The sequence below is a fragment of the Phasianus colchicus genome, chromosome 3, assembly GCF_987193195.1.
Source record: "Phasianus colchicus chromosome 3, bPhaCol1.hap1.1, whole genome shotgun sequence".
Lineage (NCBI taxonomy): Eukaryota > Metazoa > Chordata > Aves > Galliformes > Phasianidae > Phasianus > Phasianus colchicus.
Genome location: NC_143438.1, coordinates 43,110,417 through 43,127,449, shown reverse-complemented (window position 1 = coordinate 43,127,449; position 17,033 = coordinate 43,110,417). Strand labels below are relative to the sequence as shown.

At 43.1% G+C, this 17,033-nt stretch overlaps 1 protein-coding gene across 3 annotated transcripts in view; it reads right to left on the bottom strand.

Annotated features, from left to right (window-relative positions):
- PTPN2 (protein tyrosine phosphatase non-receptor type 2) overlaps positions 1-1,472 on the bottom strand; it is a 37,066-nt gene extending 35,594 nt beyond the window's left edge. The window contains exon 1 of one of the 3 annotated variants that reach the window (XM_090137346.1): positions 1,277-1,472. In XM_090137346.1, coding sequence (XP_089993472.1) covers positions 1,277-1,468 — 192 coding nt within the window. In that variant the 5' untranslated portion in view covers positions 1,469-1,472. The remainder of the gene's footprint in view (positions 1-1,276) is intronic. The other 2 variants (XM_031588993.2, XM_031588994.2) reach the window with 2 other exon arrangements.
- Between the last annotated feature and the right edge of the window lie 15,561 nt (positions 1,473-17,033).

The window sequence follows — 17,033 nt, the reverse complement described above, 5'->3', positions numbered from 1 at the left end:
TATTATCATCATCATCCTCCTATAACGGGAAGCAATATGTTTTGCTTTAAAAAGCACAGGCATTTTCTGTGCTCAGAAACAGACTATAATTTCACAAATATTCCAAGCTTTTATCACAAGCCTAGGAAGATTCAAGGAATTGAAGGGCAAACACAGGTTTCGGCAAGAAGAATTAAGAAAACCCTAACATTCAGCTGGATTTTTTCTTCAGGAAACACATGCCTCTCATGACAAGCAAGTGTGTGTCCTATACAACGCAGCCATAGCTAAATACCATCCTAAATAAGAAGTCAGTATATTGGAGTGGGTCCAGAGGATGGCCATGAAGATGCTCAGAGGGCTGGAGTACCTGAGGCTGAGGGAGTCGTGCTTGTTTAGCCTGGAGAAGGCTCTAGGGAGACCTTACTGAGGCATTCCACTATTTATAGGGATATCATAAACAGGAGGGGACCAACTTTTTACATGGCCTGATAGTAACAGGACACGGGGGAATGGCTTTAAAATAAAAGGTGAGAATTAGGTTAGGTGTGAGGAGGAAGCTCTCCGCTCAGAGGCGCTGGCACAGCTGCCCAGAGAAGCTGTGGTGCCCCATCCCTGCAGGCGCTCAAGGCCAGGTTGGATGGGGCCCCGGGCAGCTGAGCTGCTGGGGGGGCAGCCCTGCTGATGGCAGGGGGTGGGGTGGGTGGGCTATGAGGTTCCTTTCAATTCAAACCATTCCGTGATACTGTGATAATTTAACTGAGGAAAAAAATCCTGCTTGAGTTCAGGAAACTGAACTTCGCTTTGCATCTCTTTTCCTCACTTGGGAGAGCAACGCAGCACGCACCCTAGCTCAGGCACTATCTATAAGAGCACTTCACAGGCGCTGCCCGCAGCGACAGGCCCGGACCGCCTCAGCCCGGCGGAGGACGGCCGTAACAGCCGGCTGGGCCGGGTCAGCCCGCTCGCCCGCCTCAGCCCAAACCCCGCTCCTCAGCCGCCGCACATGCGCGGGCGCCGCTCGCACGCACGCTGCCGGCCGGCGCGCAGGCGCAGCGGCAACGGCCCCACGGCGACGCCTGCGCGCTGCCCCTCCGCACCCCTCCCCGCAAGGGAAGGGAAAAGGAAAAGCCAAGCGAGGCCCGGGAGCATGCGCGCCGCCCGCACGCAGTTTCGCTGCGTGCACCTGAGAGCGGGTCGCGCCCCTACAACTTCCGCTCCGCCGAGCCTCCGCGTAACGGCGACGGCGCACCGCGGCCCTCGCCCCGTCGGGCGATCGAACCCCTTGTCCCCTCACCAGATAGCGCGCCTGCCAGTCGTTCGTGGCGTCGATCTCCTGGAACTCCCGCTCGATGACGGCGGACATGGCGGCGGCCGGAGCAGAACGGCAGAACCGCCGCCCGCCAGCCCAGCTCCCGCGCGCTGCCCGCCCTGCCGCCGCCGCGCGCGCACATACACTCGCGGCGGCTCCCGCGACGGCCGGGCGCATGCGTAGCCCCGCCCCGCCCAGCGAGGGCGGCCCAGGCCACGCCCACGGGGAGCAGAAGGAGGAGTGAGCACCTGGGAGATGGGGCGCCGCCCGCAGGTGGCCGCGAGGCCTGGCTGCGCCGCGCGGGAGAGGGGCAGGCGGGCGGCGGCGCTTTCTTATGACGTCACCGCGGATGTCGGCCGTCGGAGAAGACCGAAGCGGGGCTTTAGCGGCCCCTCGGCTCCGCCGCCCCCTGGCGGTTACCCCGGCACATTCGTTGGCCACGCCCCTTCTGCGTTAGCCACGCCCCCTTCTGTGTTAGTCACGCCCCGCTCCGCCGCCGGCTTACAGCGCGGCCTGAGGAGGCTGTCACAATCAGTGCGGCCGGGGCGTGGGCGGGTTGAGGATCTGCCGCCTTCCGCGGTGTGCGGGGAGGCGGGGACACGGGGCACTGGGCACCGGGCACCGAGCGGCTGGTCAGGCTCTGTGAAATAGGCTTCACCATGCCAGTGTGGAGTTGTAGGTGTCCCTGTTGGTTGTTGGGCCGGGTGACCTTTAAAGGTCCCTTCCGACTCAGACAATTCTGTGACTGATTCTGACTTTGAAAGATATTTAGGAAATCCTCTCCTGGGTCTTGAGGGCGAAGCTGGGAGGCTCTCTGCTTAGTCTGTGGGATCATTTGTGCAGTAAGTAAGTAAGTCATTATGTTTTGATTAAAGAAAGATGAATCTGCCCATCCTGAAGGTAATGATTATTTTAAATTTAAAAAAGAAGCAAACAAAAGATGTTTGTCACCTCATAAAAGTGTGATCTTCCAGAGGCTGGGTGTAGGAAAATAAGTTGGTAGGTAGAAACCATCTGCCAAGTAGCATGTTTTAATAAAGAAGCAAAAACACACAATGCCCTCACTGATTGAAGCCTTCAGTACACTTGCTCTCTGGATACGAATTTTTGATATGAAACTGCTCTGCGTTTGCAGTACTTGTTATTAAGGCAAAACGTCCCTTTTCTCCACTCACTGGAGCTGACTCCGCCCAGACATCACAGAATATCCCGAGTTGGAAGGGATAAGGACCATCAAGTCCAACTCCCAGCTCCACACAGCACCACCCAAAAATCAGACCACGTGTCTGAGAACATGGTCCAGATGCTCCTTGAACTCCAGCACTCGGGGCCATGCCCACTGCCCCGTGCAGCCCGTTCCATGCCCACCGCCCTGTGGTGCAGCAGCTGTCCCTAACCCCCAGCTGCCCTCCCCTGACACAGCTCCATGCCGTTCCCTCGGGCCCCGTCGCTGTCACACACTCAGCGCTGCCCCTCTGCTCCCTGCGAGGAGTTGCAGCCGCCATCAGGCCTCCCCTCAGCTCCTCTGCTCTGTGCTGAGCACACCCCGGGACCTCAGCTGCTCCTCATACACTTTCCCCCTCTAGACCCTTCTCTACCTTTGAAGCCCTCCTTTGGACACTCTAATATTTCATGTCCCATGAGTCTGCTGCACACAAACTTGCACACGGAACTCGAGGCGATACTCGATGCATCCATGCTGCCATGAAGCCACCCTGCATGGCCACAGCTGAAGGAAGCCCAGGTGCTGCCCTGTCAGTGCAGAGAACAAAGAGTGCCGTTGTCCAGTGAGGTGGTGCTTCCTCTTTGTTCTAGTGCAAAGGCCCAGAAAGCTTGGAGGCCAACTCCCTGCAGAGTGTAGGATGTCCTGCTTGTCTCCAAAGACAAGCCCACCAGGAGCACTGTGTGTGCTGAGTAGGCCACTGAGACACTGGTATATTTTGAGAAGAATGCAGGAGAAATGTAGGTTTGTTAAGTAAATGTACATTAACTGGCAGCTGTAGTGCACATTAGAAGCTTCTATTTGTCTTGAGGAACTACATCCCCAGATTTCCATTGGAAAAGCAATGTAATTTTATTACTAGGAGGAGGGGGGTTGTGGCAGCAAGTTATGTTTAGAATCTGTAGGCAAATTGGTGCCTGGAGGCAGCTTATGTAAAAATAAATATTTATTAATTGCTGTTTAAATCTGTCTTAGAACAACAGTAATTGGCAAAACATGGTTTTCTGGAGAAATTGCTATTGTTTGCTCTTTGCTTGTTATTTTTTATTGCAAATACTCTGAAAATGTTGTACCAGTTCATTGTTTTTTGGGAAATGAGCCCAGTGTAGGCCCAGGACTACACTGTGGAGGATATATTGGTCTGTGGAGGAAAACCGTATATACAAAAGAAACCACGTACACTCATTAGTAAACTTGATTCACTCGGTTGCCAATAATATACTCCAGCTCCCTACTAGGAGATGAACTGCAATATAAACTCTTAAACACTTGAAATAGCATGAGACATAGGCAAAGCTGGATAATAGAGTTGCTGGAATGTGGTATATTAGTGTTTTCTGTCTGAGCAAGTCATTATTGTAATGTTTCCTCATTAAAATGTCTGATAATTGGAGAAGCCCCTTACTGCGCTGGCGGACAGATACTCACCCCAAGGTAGTTCATATCCACAGCAGTTCTAATGTCAAAATTGGTTTTCGTGCTCTCCATCATCTGCATGAAAAGGACCACTGAAGTTAACTCTGAATGTTGTTTATCCAGTGACCTTGAACCAACAATTAAGTTTAGTACCACTCCAGAATGGACTAAGTGCTTGTTCCTTCACACACCCATTTGGTTTTTTTGGGTCATTCACTGGAAATTACCCAAGTATCACTTATCGGAAATGATCTGTTCTGTGCTGCTTTTCTGAGAACCATTTTGGATATTAGTAGATGAAGAACAAATTCTTCCCTGAGGTGACTTTATTCACAGATGCACTCCATACCAATGTTAGCTGCTAAGAAATAAAGCTATAATGTACTTAAGCTCACCATGATGTGAGAGCAGGAGTACATATAATTCCTGATTTAAGTGTTATAGCCCATGGCCCAGGAAAGAAAAGCTTCCTTCCCTCAAGAAGAGGATAGAATCTGGAAGGGCTGGGCACTCTTTTGGCATCTGCTAGAGAGAATAAAAAGATGAATAAAATGGTCCTGTGATCAAAATGAAATGAATTTCATTGATTCTTTGCATGTACAGTGGAACTTTACTATTTCAGACTTTGGAGTACTGTATCCCTTGTTCAAATGAGCATTAAAACTCCTTTTACTGAAAATGTTTGCCAGTTTTCCAGCTGCACTATTGATTTCCTCCACCTACTCTAAGTAGTATTTTGGCATACAGCAAAAGAAAACAATACTTAAAAAACTTGCATAGCAAAATACAAAACCTTACAGCAGCAGTAGCAGCAGAATCACAGGACCCTAGCAGGTTTGCATTCAGCTGAGGGCATCTTAAGGGATCAGTCATAGATCCACAGCAGTGGGATTTTGTTGGCCAATGTCTACTAAAAGATGGTTGTGTAGTAACAGGGATGGAATTAATGGAAGCCATAACTATGCTGTGAAGACAAGGATGACACATTTATGTGTAGAATAAATGATTGCCCTAACACTATGGTTTGGAGTTCTGTGTAGAAGAAATTCATGGCCAAGGAAGAAAGGAAAGATTAAGGTCTATTTAAAAGACATGTTTCCTAGTGCAGAGATTTGTGCCAGTCTGCATGGCACTGGATTCCTACAGTGAAGCTCAAATGATTGTGGAATGTGAAAAGGAAATTGCAGCTGGCAGAAGTGCTGTCACGAGTGAATGGACACTGGTTAGCGGAAAAGGGAGCCAGCCAGGATGTCTGATGGGCAGAGACTTCAGACTGCTGTGGCTTTGTGAAACAACTCTTCCAGCAACCTAAGCTGGGATGTGCAGTCAGCCACAAAACCTAATGTCTATGAGTCAGTGCATGGGGTGCAGGGTATGGCTACAGGAAGAGGAGAATGGTCAGCTGCCAAGAGAATGATGACTCCAAGTTATTGTTTATCTTGCTTGAAGAGGGGATCTTACTTGCTGGGGCTAGTTTATATTTGTCAGTTGATCTTCTGTCCCTCTTTTCAGCCCTAACTACAGTGCTATTTATCAAAATCACAGTTTGCAGGTAAGAAAGTCTAATGCAGTGAGTGTCCAGGGTAGCTTGATGTCATTCTACCTTAAAAGATCATGAAATTACCATCTGAAAAATTTTACCTGATCTTTGTTTGTGTTAGTTGAGCCTCCTGAAACTGCATTTAAATTTAAAGCATGGGGTTTTTAAAAGGAAAGTGCATAGTCTATCTATAGAAACAGCCTACAGCTGACATAAAGGTTTCATGCTGCAAGTTTACAGAGAGTTGGAATTGCTGGAAGGCCACCAGTTTATCTGGCTTTAAAATTATTTCCTCCACAGATTGCATAGGGCTGCTACATGCTTTTACCACTTCTAACTTCACAGTTATTATTCCAAAGCATCACTTTTCATTACTTTATAAAGGTTAAAGAGGTGCTTAAACTGCAGTTTTGGGAACAGCATTATGTTGCCCAGCAAGTCTTGAATTCATATTCTTTCCCAATTTTGTAATGACGTTATCATGATCTTCTAACATGTCTATAGCACAGATTCTGTACCATAGTGGCTTATTGCAGGATTATACATGTATTTTCATCTGCATTCAAGCTTATGTTCCACATTACAAAATTAAGGACATTCTCTGAATTACAGCTGAGAAGATTGACGTGCACAACTCATACCACTGCTATTTGCTAGAATAAGTTCTTCTAAGAAATGATGTTTTGGCAGAAGTTTGTAATAAGGAATACTGGTAAATGTTTCTGTTATAAATTTGTGTTCTCAATTTTGTGTTCCAGTTTGCCTTTTGGTTTCCCAGCATCTGAACATACCAATTATGCCTAATTTTGTGGGTGTAAAAGTTTCCAAATTGTGTTTCCCTCTGTTTTTTTTTTTGTTTGTTTGTTTGTTTTTGTTTGTTTGTTTTTTTAATAGTTTGAAATAGTCATAAAAGTCTTTCTGGCAATGTGATTTAAAGTTGTAATTCATTTTGATTTTTTTAATGTTATTGCATTAGACAATCTGAAGTGCCAATAACAGGAAAAGGTTTTCTCTTACTGCTACCTGTAATAATTGTTTTGAGAGTCTTATTGTTACTGATTTCATAGAAGCTTAAATCCACCATGTGATAATGAGCCTTCAACATAGATTACAATAATTAATTCTGCCTTTCCTGTGCTAGCAGAGATAGGTCTGTGCAAAATTTGTGATGTCTTTGTTCTTAAGTAGGCTTTAATAGATTTGATTTCATACAGCTTCCCGTATAAGCTTGTCCTGTTGAGATAATCAGCAGCCCTGGAGGAGCCAGGTTCCCTGAATCACTGTTTCAATGGCAGGGTTCCCTGTATGTGCAGATAGTTCTGCCTGCTGAATTGTCACTTGGTATGTGATACAGAGTAAGAAGTTCATACTGGTCAGTGTGTAAAGACACTGAATCTGGTATGGGCTGTGGGATACTAGATAAGAATTAGCAGAGCTAGTTTTGCCTTGCAAGGTAGGATTGTAATAATCATCACATCTCTCTTTTTACCTTAAAATTAAATCAGATTTGTCTGCAGGGTGGCTAAGACTTGTGATGAAGTTGTTGATTTGTCAGGCAGTATGATTTCCTAACAAAAGCAAATTAGTAGTGCGTGTACAATATATCTTTCCTCTTTATTTTAATACAGTGTTTATGTCTTATAACAATGGCTTTGAAATGATCTGGCTAAGTAGGGAGTCTTAAAAGAAATCTGTTTTGAATAACAAATATCTTGCAGTCTCTGAATGTATGCTGTGTTCTCTTTAGTCCAGGCACTTAAAACCTGTAACTCATTGTAACTCATCTCTTTATGGCATGTAAACTGCTGTAACTGCCAAATCAATTTGTTTGGTTTCTCAAAAAAAGAAAAAAAAAAGAAAGAAAGAAAAAAAAAGGAGTATAATGTACCAAAAGAAGGGTCCATATCACAGGTTTTCCAATTGGAATGTTGCCAAAGTTTTTATTTATTTTTTTACTTTATCTAGTGGCACAGTTCCAGCAGGTCACATCGTGACACTTGTACTTACTGGAATCAATAACCCAGTATCACACCTGTGCCACATCTGCTCAGTATCAAAACAGGCATATGAAATTCTTCATCCCTTTTAAATTTTAGATTTTCTTCCCATTCTCTTGTTGCATGTGAAGATATAGCTCTAGTCATCAAAGGGCATTCTTTTTCATAGACTTGTGCTACCATTTCTCAAATAGACCAGTCAATTTCTTTACTGAGATAGTCTCAATATAGCGAAAGTAATTGGTCAAAAAGAAAAATGCTTGTTAAGGTGCCCTAATGCAACATTTTTGGTCACCCTTTTATAGGAGAAATGTCTTAACAGCGTTAGATCACCCAGAATCAGATTCCTCTCAAATTTTAAGAATGAAATAATGCATTTACTCAAAAATCACAGGTTTGTAGTTCTAGAACAATGCTATAAGAAGGTAAAGAAACAAAGAGTATTATTAACATTGTGTAGATATTTATATTTATACTTATGTTTATGTTTATGTTTAAACTTAGCTCATTTTGAAAGCTCTATTCACTTGACATTTTCTTTGCCCAAGGTGGATGTTCATTTCTTTTCCAGCCCCTGCTTAAGCACTGAACAGGAAAAGTGGACAACAAGCAAATGATAAGATTATGTGATGCTCTCATTTCTTGGTCTTGTATGAAGTGTTAAGGGTAATTCTCATTTAATTTCTAGAGTTCTGTCAACCTTAGAAATTAGGATGATGGAGATAGGTGAGGGAGGTGCCTGCATGAGCCATTGCAGCTAAATCTGCTGTCAAATGCGCACTGCTAGTGTGCAAAATAAATGTAGATTTTACACATTTCTGTCATAGAAAGTGGGATAAATACAGAGCATGATAAGCAAGGAGGTTCCACTGAAATAAGGCAACATGCCTCTGCATGGTTAACTCTTTGAAGTTTACATCTTTTGACATTAGAATATAGCGCTGTTGGGGGAAAATGGAAATAATACGTCGTGTGTATTAATTCTTGTTATTCAAGAGACAGTAGGTAGGTAAACTCCATGCCCAGAACACTTCTATTCAGTGATTCGTGTGTGTTTATACTCTGTGCACAATATCTGTTTATATAAATATTTCTGCCTGCCATCCTCCCGCAGAGCACTGCAATGTGCTGTGAATTCTAATTTGAGATGTCTCAAGGGCATTCATTAGGCCTGAAAGTTATGCTTAGAAATTGAGGACAGTTCATCAGCCACTCACCAAGGATGCACAAATCTTGAAGAATTATATTTCAGCTTCTGGGAAGCAGATTTTTCTGTGTGTGAAATGTTGAATGTGTTTTGTCAGTTATGTATCCTAGGCATACATTGTTTTCTCCACAATGTGGCATGTGGGTTACCTTGGGCAGGAAGCAATTACCGGTAATTAGCATCACTTATGTGTCCTTCACTGAAAAAAGTATTCACTGTTCAGCAGTTGTTGTTGAGCCTCCACAAAGGAGCTGTGCAGGAATGTAAAAAGTGCCATTATTCCTCAGGCATGATGCGAACAAATGTGTCTCAAAATACTCGAGTGCTCTTTTCAATGTATTCACATGGTGGATGCTGTCTTAGATTTGGACTGTGTTTTGACATGTATCTGGAGCTTTCAATTTAAATGTCTGTCACAGCACAAACATCCCTGTAAGGCCAACTAACCATGTTAATCAGTACAGGCCTGCAGAAAAATAGACTTAAAAATGTGCAGACCTCATTCTTGTCTTGCAATAGTGAAGTTTAGAAACAATTCAGTTGAATTGTATTGATGTAAATACGAACTATGATCACACAGTTTATGTAACATTAATTTAAAATTATGTAAATTATTTGCAGCATCTAATGATTGGTCCCTTGAGTAATCTTCCTTATAGTCGTTCCTGTTGGAAATTTTTCCTTGTTGTGGTTCTGATCTATCAGCTACTGTACATTGAGACATGGAATAAAATGGTCATGGATGAATGTAGCATCACTGTACAGTTCTTTTTTGAAGGGAACACACTCTTACAGCTGACTACAAAGCATTGTATTTGTTAGTGAGAATTTGACTGGGGAGGTGATGGTGTTTGAAGCATTAAATGCAGGACACAAAACACTCAAAATTTCCAGTGAATGAAAACTTAGCTCTTGCAGTCATATAAGAAGAAGTTAAAGTATGGCTCCTCTGGAATCTTGTTTGTGTTTTCATTACATGTTTTTAATCCAGATGTTTCAAATACTTTGGAAACAATGAACTACTATTGTCAGAATAAATTCTTTCTGCTTTTCAGTGAAGGCCAGATGACTACATTTTAAATAATGAAATAAATTGTGCATAAATGTCTCACCTACAGGCTTAGATAGGCCTGTATAACTAATTCCTGACTTTCAATTAAAACTTTCATTTTTTATCTTCTTTGCTTCTTCTTCTTTGCTTTCTGATGAGTCAGAGAGGGCAGGAGTGTTTAGCAGACCTCTAGTGAGCCCTTTGTGTTCTCTCTATGGGGTTGCAAAATGTTTCTGGACAGATCTGTTCAGCTTCTCCTAATGGTGATCTCACCAGCACACAACTCCAGTGCTGTCTATATAACATTTGCTGATATATATCATCAGGATTCTGTCCCCACATTGTCCCTTAGTTAAATTAACACCATTAAATTGCACTTGGAGTCATCTCACAAAGATCTGAAAGCTATATAAAATATATGACATTTATGAATAGGTGATTCTAAAACTGCTACCTATGTACTACTACCTTTACACCGTGTGGAAATTTGAAATCTTGGTGAGAGGCAGTCTATTCTACCTAAGAAGAAATGAAAGCATTTTCTAGCAGTTTGAAACCCTTTGTCTTTCACTGCACTCTCAATAATATTCCTCCAAGTCTGAAGCTGTCTGTAAGCAGAGGCACTTGCCATGGCTGGGATTCCTGTTAGTGTGGGTCAGTGTAATAGGATTTGGTCTTCTGATCATGACTCTGTAAGCACCTACTTTTAGACACGTGAAAGTGGCCCCAAGGATTACTCTTTTGTTGAAAGTTAAAAGTATGAGGCTGTTTTCAAGATGAACTGTGTCTGCTAAACTCATTGCTGCAGAAATCTATTAATGTCTGTGTATATCTTTATATTTAGGTGGGTGATCTTGTAGAGATTGAGGAATAAGTGTTTCTTCTTTAAATGTTAATTTCAAAAGCTCTTTGGCTTGTTATACCTAAATAGAATTTTAATGAAGCATGATTGTTATGCTTAGCAGCAGCAAAAGCACCAACCATGTAACAAGAATAATGAGCTATGAGTTATCTCTGTAGCTCATACTGCAATGATGGTGTCAGTCTTGTTGACAGAAATCTTTCAAACTGTTTTGTACCACTTCTGCTGTACTAGAAGTTCAGATTTTTCCCAGACAAAGTTCAGATAGCATACCCATAAGCCTTTATTACTCTCTTTCCAAAGGGGGAAAAAAAAAGATTATTAAAAACATTGATTTATACTGTCAGCCAATGCTGACATTTCCACTTGAACTTTAGAATCTTTCTTCTACTTGAATAGAGAACAGCCAGTTGAAGGTGCAGGTAGTACAGGTGCAGGTTGCCTATGGATGCAGAAGCACGGGGCAGCAAAGAAGCCCCATTAAAGGGCTTCTGCCAGGCTCATCTCTTTCTTTCCATTGCCAATGCCTTTTCTTCTGAGGAGAGGAAGACCGCTTGTTTGAGCTGCTCATGCTATATGAACAACTGATTTCTAGCTCCTGTCAGCCAACTCTCTCATCCTGAGTGATTTATACTTTTATTTTGATACGTTGTACTGTATTTAAATGTTTTTGCTGATATAATGTTTATAATGTTTTATATATCAGAGTGAGTATGTGCCATCAGCAGTAGCAAATGTGACCTACCTGACTCATTATTTCTGCCCCTTCCCTTTATGGAAGCAGCTGATCTTTGGAAGAGGTGATGTTAACAATGTCTAGGCTGCTGCTGGAGAGATATGAAGCATGAGCAAGGAGAACCTGAATATGGAGACTGGAGGTTTGGGATCCAGCAAAGGATGGATAGGGCCACTTAATCCACCTCCCAGTCAGCCAAAATCCTACCGAGTCCTCTCAGCCTGTCCTCCACTTCCCTTTTCTCTCTTTCCCACTCTCTACTTCATGCATCTCCACTTTCCACAACCATTATGCTCTTTTTATACAGACCCTAAATACTCCCTCTATAAAAAGTAAGCAGACTTCAGATGGAAATGAGGCCAGGTTCATGCATGGGACAGCAGAGACTCGAGCTCCTGAGGCAGAAGGGTGCTCAGAGAGAGGGGAACATGTACATGCTAGGTGTCTGCCATCAGGAGGGGGAAAGGCAGGACAGTTCAGTGCTGTGAGGCAGTTTTTACCATGCAAAATGGTGGTATACAGGCCTTAGGAAAGACAAATTATTTGAGGAGATGGAGAATTAGTGGGATAAGGCCCTTCTCTTTCAGACTTCACCAAATCGTGTTTGACATCCCCGTCCAAGTAATTAAATATTACTGTAGTGCTGTGAAATCCTTTTTTAGCATAGTGAAAGATTTACATTATCCGCACAAGTAAATGCACTGAAGGCTTCCTTAACTCAAAAACAAGCACATATGTCCATTCTGTAAGCAACAGCTTTAATATTGCGTTTAGTATTACGTTAGATGTAGTCCAAAAAAAAAAATAGTTTGACTGTCAACTTTGTGAGTGATTTGTACATTGTCTTACTTCTGCTTTTTCTTTCCATTCACACCTAAACAGATGGGAAAGTCACAGCTGCTAAGTTCAGACTTTCCTGTCTTCCCTGTGAGAACTCTCAAGGCTAGCTATTTTACATTTTTACTCCTACAAGCTCTATTTCTATTTCCCATCCTGAAATCACTAGTTTAAAGATAGCTCAGATGTATTTATATGGTCTGAGATCAACCCTCATATCCATCTGTTATGAATCCATTACTGCCTTCCTAGCTGTCAGTTATGTTGCATGTCTGGATGTTCTTTCAATTTTCCTTTGCATTTCTTTGCACATTCATCTGACTAAAAATAGTTTAAGCCCCTTGCTTATATAAACTTGCTTCAGGTTCCCCCTAGCTCACTTGTTTTTGTGCTGCTGAAGCTATATTTGATTATGACTAGGCTACTACATTGCTCAGATGGCATTTCTTAGGCTAATCAAGTACTATTTTGGTTACTGTGTTCCAGTAAGGTTTTCTTTGTTATGTGGTAAAATGTGATTTTTGGAGTTGTCATTTGTCTTTTTCTGATATCTATGTAAGAATTCTTTTTTTAGGTAAAATTAAGTTTTAATTTCAGATTGGGACACCCAATTGATTTCCTGTCAAAACAAATAAAATCAGATTGTAAATCAATCTGTGATTGTAGCAGCAACAAAGCAGGATGTCCTATAAAGGGCACTCTGTTCACTTTTCCATGTTCTCTAAACGCATATAGGAGTTCTACTCTCACTTTATTCACGTGAAGAACTGTGGACTTTACCTATTCCCATATCTGCCCATGTAATCCAAGTTTGCTACTAATTTCTTTCTGTAATCTGTTAGTCACTTCATTTGACTTACACTCCACAGTAATTAACTCTGATATTTTCTTCCTTGAGAGGAATCTATCTCCTGTTTTTCACATAGTGCTGAATTATGGGTGCTTTCTCCTGAAACCTCCACCTTTAGATTTCTAACTTGGAGGACACAGTATTTTACACATGCAAGAACACTTTCTTGCAGTGTGCCAAACATTTGCAAACTCTTTCTAATCACTAAGTTTCAGAGTCTCAAACTTAATGACTGGATTTGCTGATTTTTTTTTCTCCTGAATCTAACTACTCTATAATACTTATATTATTGTATCAAATAAAAATACTTGTATTTCCAGAGTGCCTTTAGCTGCAAATCTCAAAAGTCTTAATAGATACAGTGGTGACGTGGGGGTCAGCCTCTTCTCCCAGGTAAGTGGTGATCGGATAAGAGGTAATGGCATCAAACTGTGCCAGGGAGATACACGTTGGATGTTAGGAAAAATTTATTCTCTGAAAGAGTAGTCAGGTGCCGGCATAGGCTGCCCAGGGAGGTGATGATGTTACTGACCATGGAGGTGTTCAAGAACTGTGTGGCACTGAGGGACTCAGTGGGTATTGTGTGATGGGTTAGTAGTTGGACTGGATGATCTTAGTGGTCTTTTACAACCTTGATGTTTCTATGATCAAATGATTCTGTAACAGATCAGCTTCTAGTTCAGATAGGACCAAAGCATGTGACAGAGATAGCCGTGAAAGACAGGCTTCTCCTACGTAAATAAGTACGTATATATTTCTACATAAGCATTCTTAATGCATATAGTGCATGATTTACTTTCTTATTGGCAGACCTTGGTATCTTTTAAAATTTCCCTCTGTAGGCAAAAGTTCTTTTCACATGAGGAAAGTAATCAAAAGTGAAAAAAGGAGAGCACTATTTGCATTTTCTTTAAATGCAAGGTGGTGTCAATTAGTGCTTGCTTCAAGTATCTCTACCAATGTTAGTAGAGTTACACTGAACTTCCAGCTGAAGTTAATGAAGTTATGCAGGTTTATTCAGTCATTGAGAACAATGTCATCCTACAGTGTCAAAAGTGAAAAACTAACCTTATAAGAGATACTTTTTCTTTCTTCTCCTATGCTGTGGTTCAATTTAATCTACAGATAATAATGAATCCAAGCATTCAAAAATAAGTATCAAGATTGTCCTGATTCAGCATGCCGTTTCTCTGTATGTGATCTAGCAAATAATGAAGTGGAAATACCACTGACTTTTCTGCCTCAGACATCACCATGAATTGAATGTTTTTCTCTACTGCTCAGCTCAAGCTGCAATAGGAAGTACACTGAGGTTAGTAAATAGTTCAGCCCGAATTTATGGTTCAGTAACTGGAAACTGCAAATTTTCTGAGGTTTCTCCAAGTTCAAGCATGCCTCCCATTATCTTGCTACATGGCACAAAGTGTTCTGGTTGCCCTCAGTAACCGAGAGTGCTTCTGTCCTCCTGACCATTGCCACTGTACCACTGCTGTGCAATGTGTTGTGCATTTGTGTGCTGCCATTTCCCCCCTCTGGATGCTCTAGAAACAGGGCAGAGAGCTACAGCACTTACCAGCTAGCACTCAGTACTTTGCTTTCTATATTTGATACACCTTTCAAAGGACAATGTGTTGTGAGGAAGTAATCTTGGATTCACTCTTAATTTCATGTAGTTAAGATTAAAAGAAACCGAACTTTTTATTCACAAGATTAAAAGTAGGCAACACAATAACACAGATTTACATTCAACCTAGATGAGGAAGTAAAACATTTAAATTACATATAGCATTCACTTTATTTATACCTGACTTAATACATTATGCGTCAAGCCTGGACATCAAGACTTCTGTGGTCCTGTATATCTTATGCTCATGTTACAGAATCACAGAATGGCAGGGGTTGGAAGGGATCTCAAGTGCTCACCAAGTTCAACTTCCCTGCTAAAGCAGGTTCCCTACAGTAGGTCACACAGGAAGGTGTCCAGGCAGATGTTGAATCTTCATAGAAGGAGACTCCACAACCTCTCTGGACACCCTGTCCCAGTGCTCTGTCACCCTTACTGTAAAAAAGTTCTTCCACATGTTTGTATGGAACTTTCTATTTGAAGTTTTAGGCTGTTACGCCTTGTTCTATCACTATGAACCAATGAGAAGAGTCTGGCCTCATTCGTTTGCCTCCCACCTCCTTTAGATGTTTATAAACATTGATCAGATCCCCTCTTAGTCTTCTTTTCCCCAGGTTGAACAATGCCAAGTTACTCAGCCTTTCCTCATACAGATGCTGCAGGCCTTTCATCATCTTTGTGGCCCTCTGCTGGACTCCTTCTAGGAGATCCCTGTTGGTTTTGAACCGTTTAGCCCAGAACTCGACAGAGTAGTCTAAATGTGGCCTCACCAGGGCAGAGTAGAGGAGGAGGATCACCTCCCTCGACCTGCTGGCCATACTTTTTAATGCGCTTCAATGATACAAGGACCCCTTGTCTGCAGAGCTCCTCTCCAGCAGGTCATCCCCTAACCTGTACTGATGCATGCAGTTGCTTCCTTCCTAGGTGCAAGACTCTACACTTGCTCTTGTTGAACCTTACCAGGTTTCTCCTTGCCCAGCTCCCCAGTCAGTCCAAGTCTTACTGAATGGCAGCACAGCCTTCCAGTGTGTCAGCCACTCCTCCCAGCTTTGTACTATCAGCAAACATGATAAAGGTGGACTCTTTCCCTTCATCCAGTTTGCTGATGAATGTTACATCACTGGAAAACCCCTTTTCTAATGTGGCCTGTTACCTTTTATAACTAATTTATTTTATAGAATATGAAGTCTTCCTGAGGAGATTTAATCTAATTCTACAAAATTTATTTTACTTACTCTTAACCCAGGAGATGATCTTGCCAGTAAAAAAATAATAAATAAACATTGTTTTATTTCCCAGAATATCCAAATGCCTCTTTTTCAGACCGGAATGCATCTGCTGTATTTATGAATCTGACAGTTTTGTCCTGCTCCTGCTATGCTAATATTAATGACTGATGGAAAGAAAAAAAAAAAAAAAAAAAAAAAGCATGTCTACTTTTAGTTATTACCACTATCATGATCTAATTCCCACCTTGTTCAACTTCTTCATCAGCTGCTTGGATGAAGTGATTGAGACTATCCTCAGCAAATATACAAAGCTGGGAAGAGTGGCAGACACTCCAGAAGGCTGTGCTACCATTCAGCGAGACCTTGTCAGGATGGAAAGACAGGCAGGGAGGAACCTGATGAGGTTCAGCAAGGCCAAGTGTAGAGTCCTACACCTGGGGAGGAACAACTGCATGCATCAGTACAGGTTAGGGGATGACCTGCTGGAGAGGAGCTCTGCGGAGGACCTGGGGGTCCTAGTGGGTAGCAAGTCGGCCATGAGCCAGCAGTGTGCCCTGGTGGCCAAGAAGGCCAATGGGATCCTGGGGTGCATTAACAAGAGCGTGGCCAGCAGGTCGAGGGAGGTGATCCTCCTCCTCTGCTCTCCCTGGTGAGGACACATCCGGAGCCCTGTGTCCAGCTCTGGGCTCCCTGGTTAAAAAAAAAGACATGGATCTCCTAGAAGGAGTCCAGTTGGTGGTGACAAAGATGGTGGGGGCCTGGAGCATCTCCTTAAGAGGAAAGGCTGAGAGAGCTGGGACCATTCGGCCTAGAGAAGTGAAGGCTGAGGGGGGATCTGATCAGTGCTTATAGAGCACCTCGTGTGGGAGTCAAATGGGTGGGGCCAGGCTCTTGGACAAGGAGCGACGGGTAAAAGCTGGAATAGAGTTTGGAACACAGTCCCACAAGAACACGAGGAAGAACTTCTTTAGTGTGAGGGTGCCACGGCACCGGAGCCAGCTGCCCAGAGCGGCTGCGCAGCCTCCTTCCCCGCGTACATCCAAGAGCCGCCTGGACGCATCCCCGTGACCCGCTGCAGGGAGCGCGCCGCGGCTGCACAGCGCCCCCTGCCGGCGGCAGGCACTCACGGCCGGACGGTTCTTCACGGCGCGACGGCAAACGGTTGCTTTAA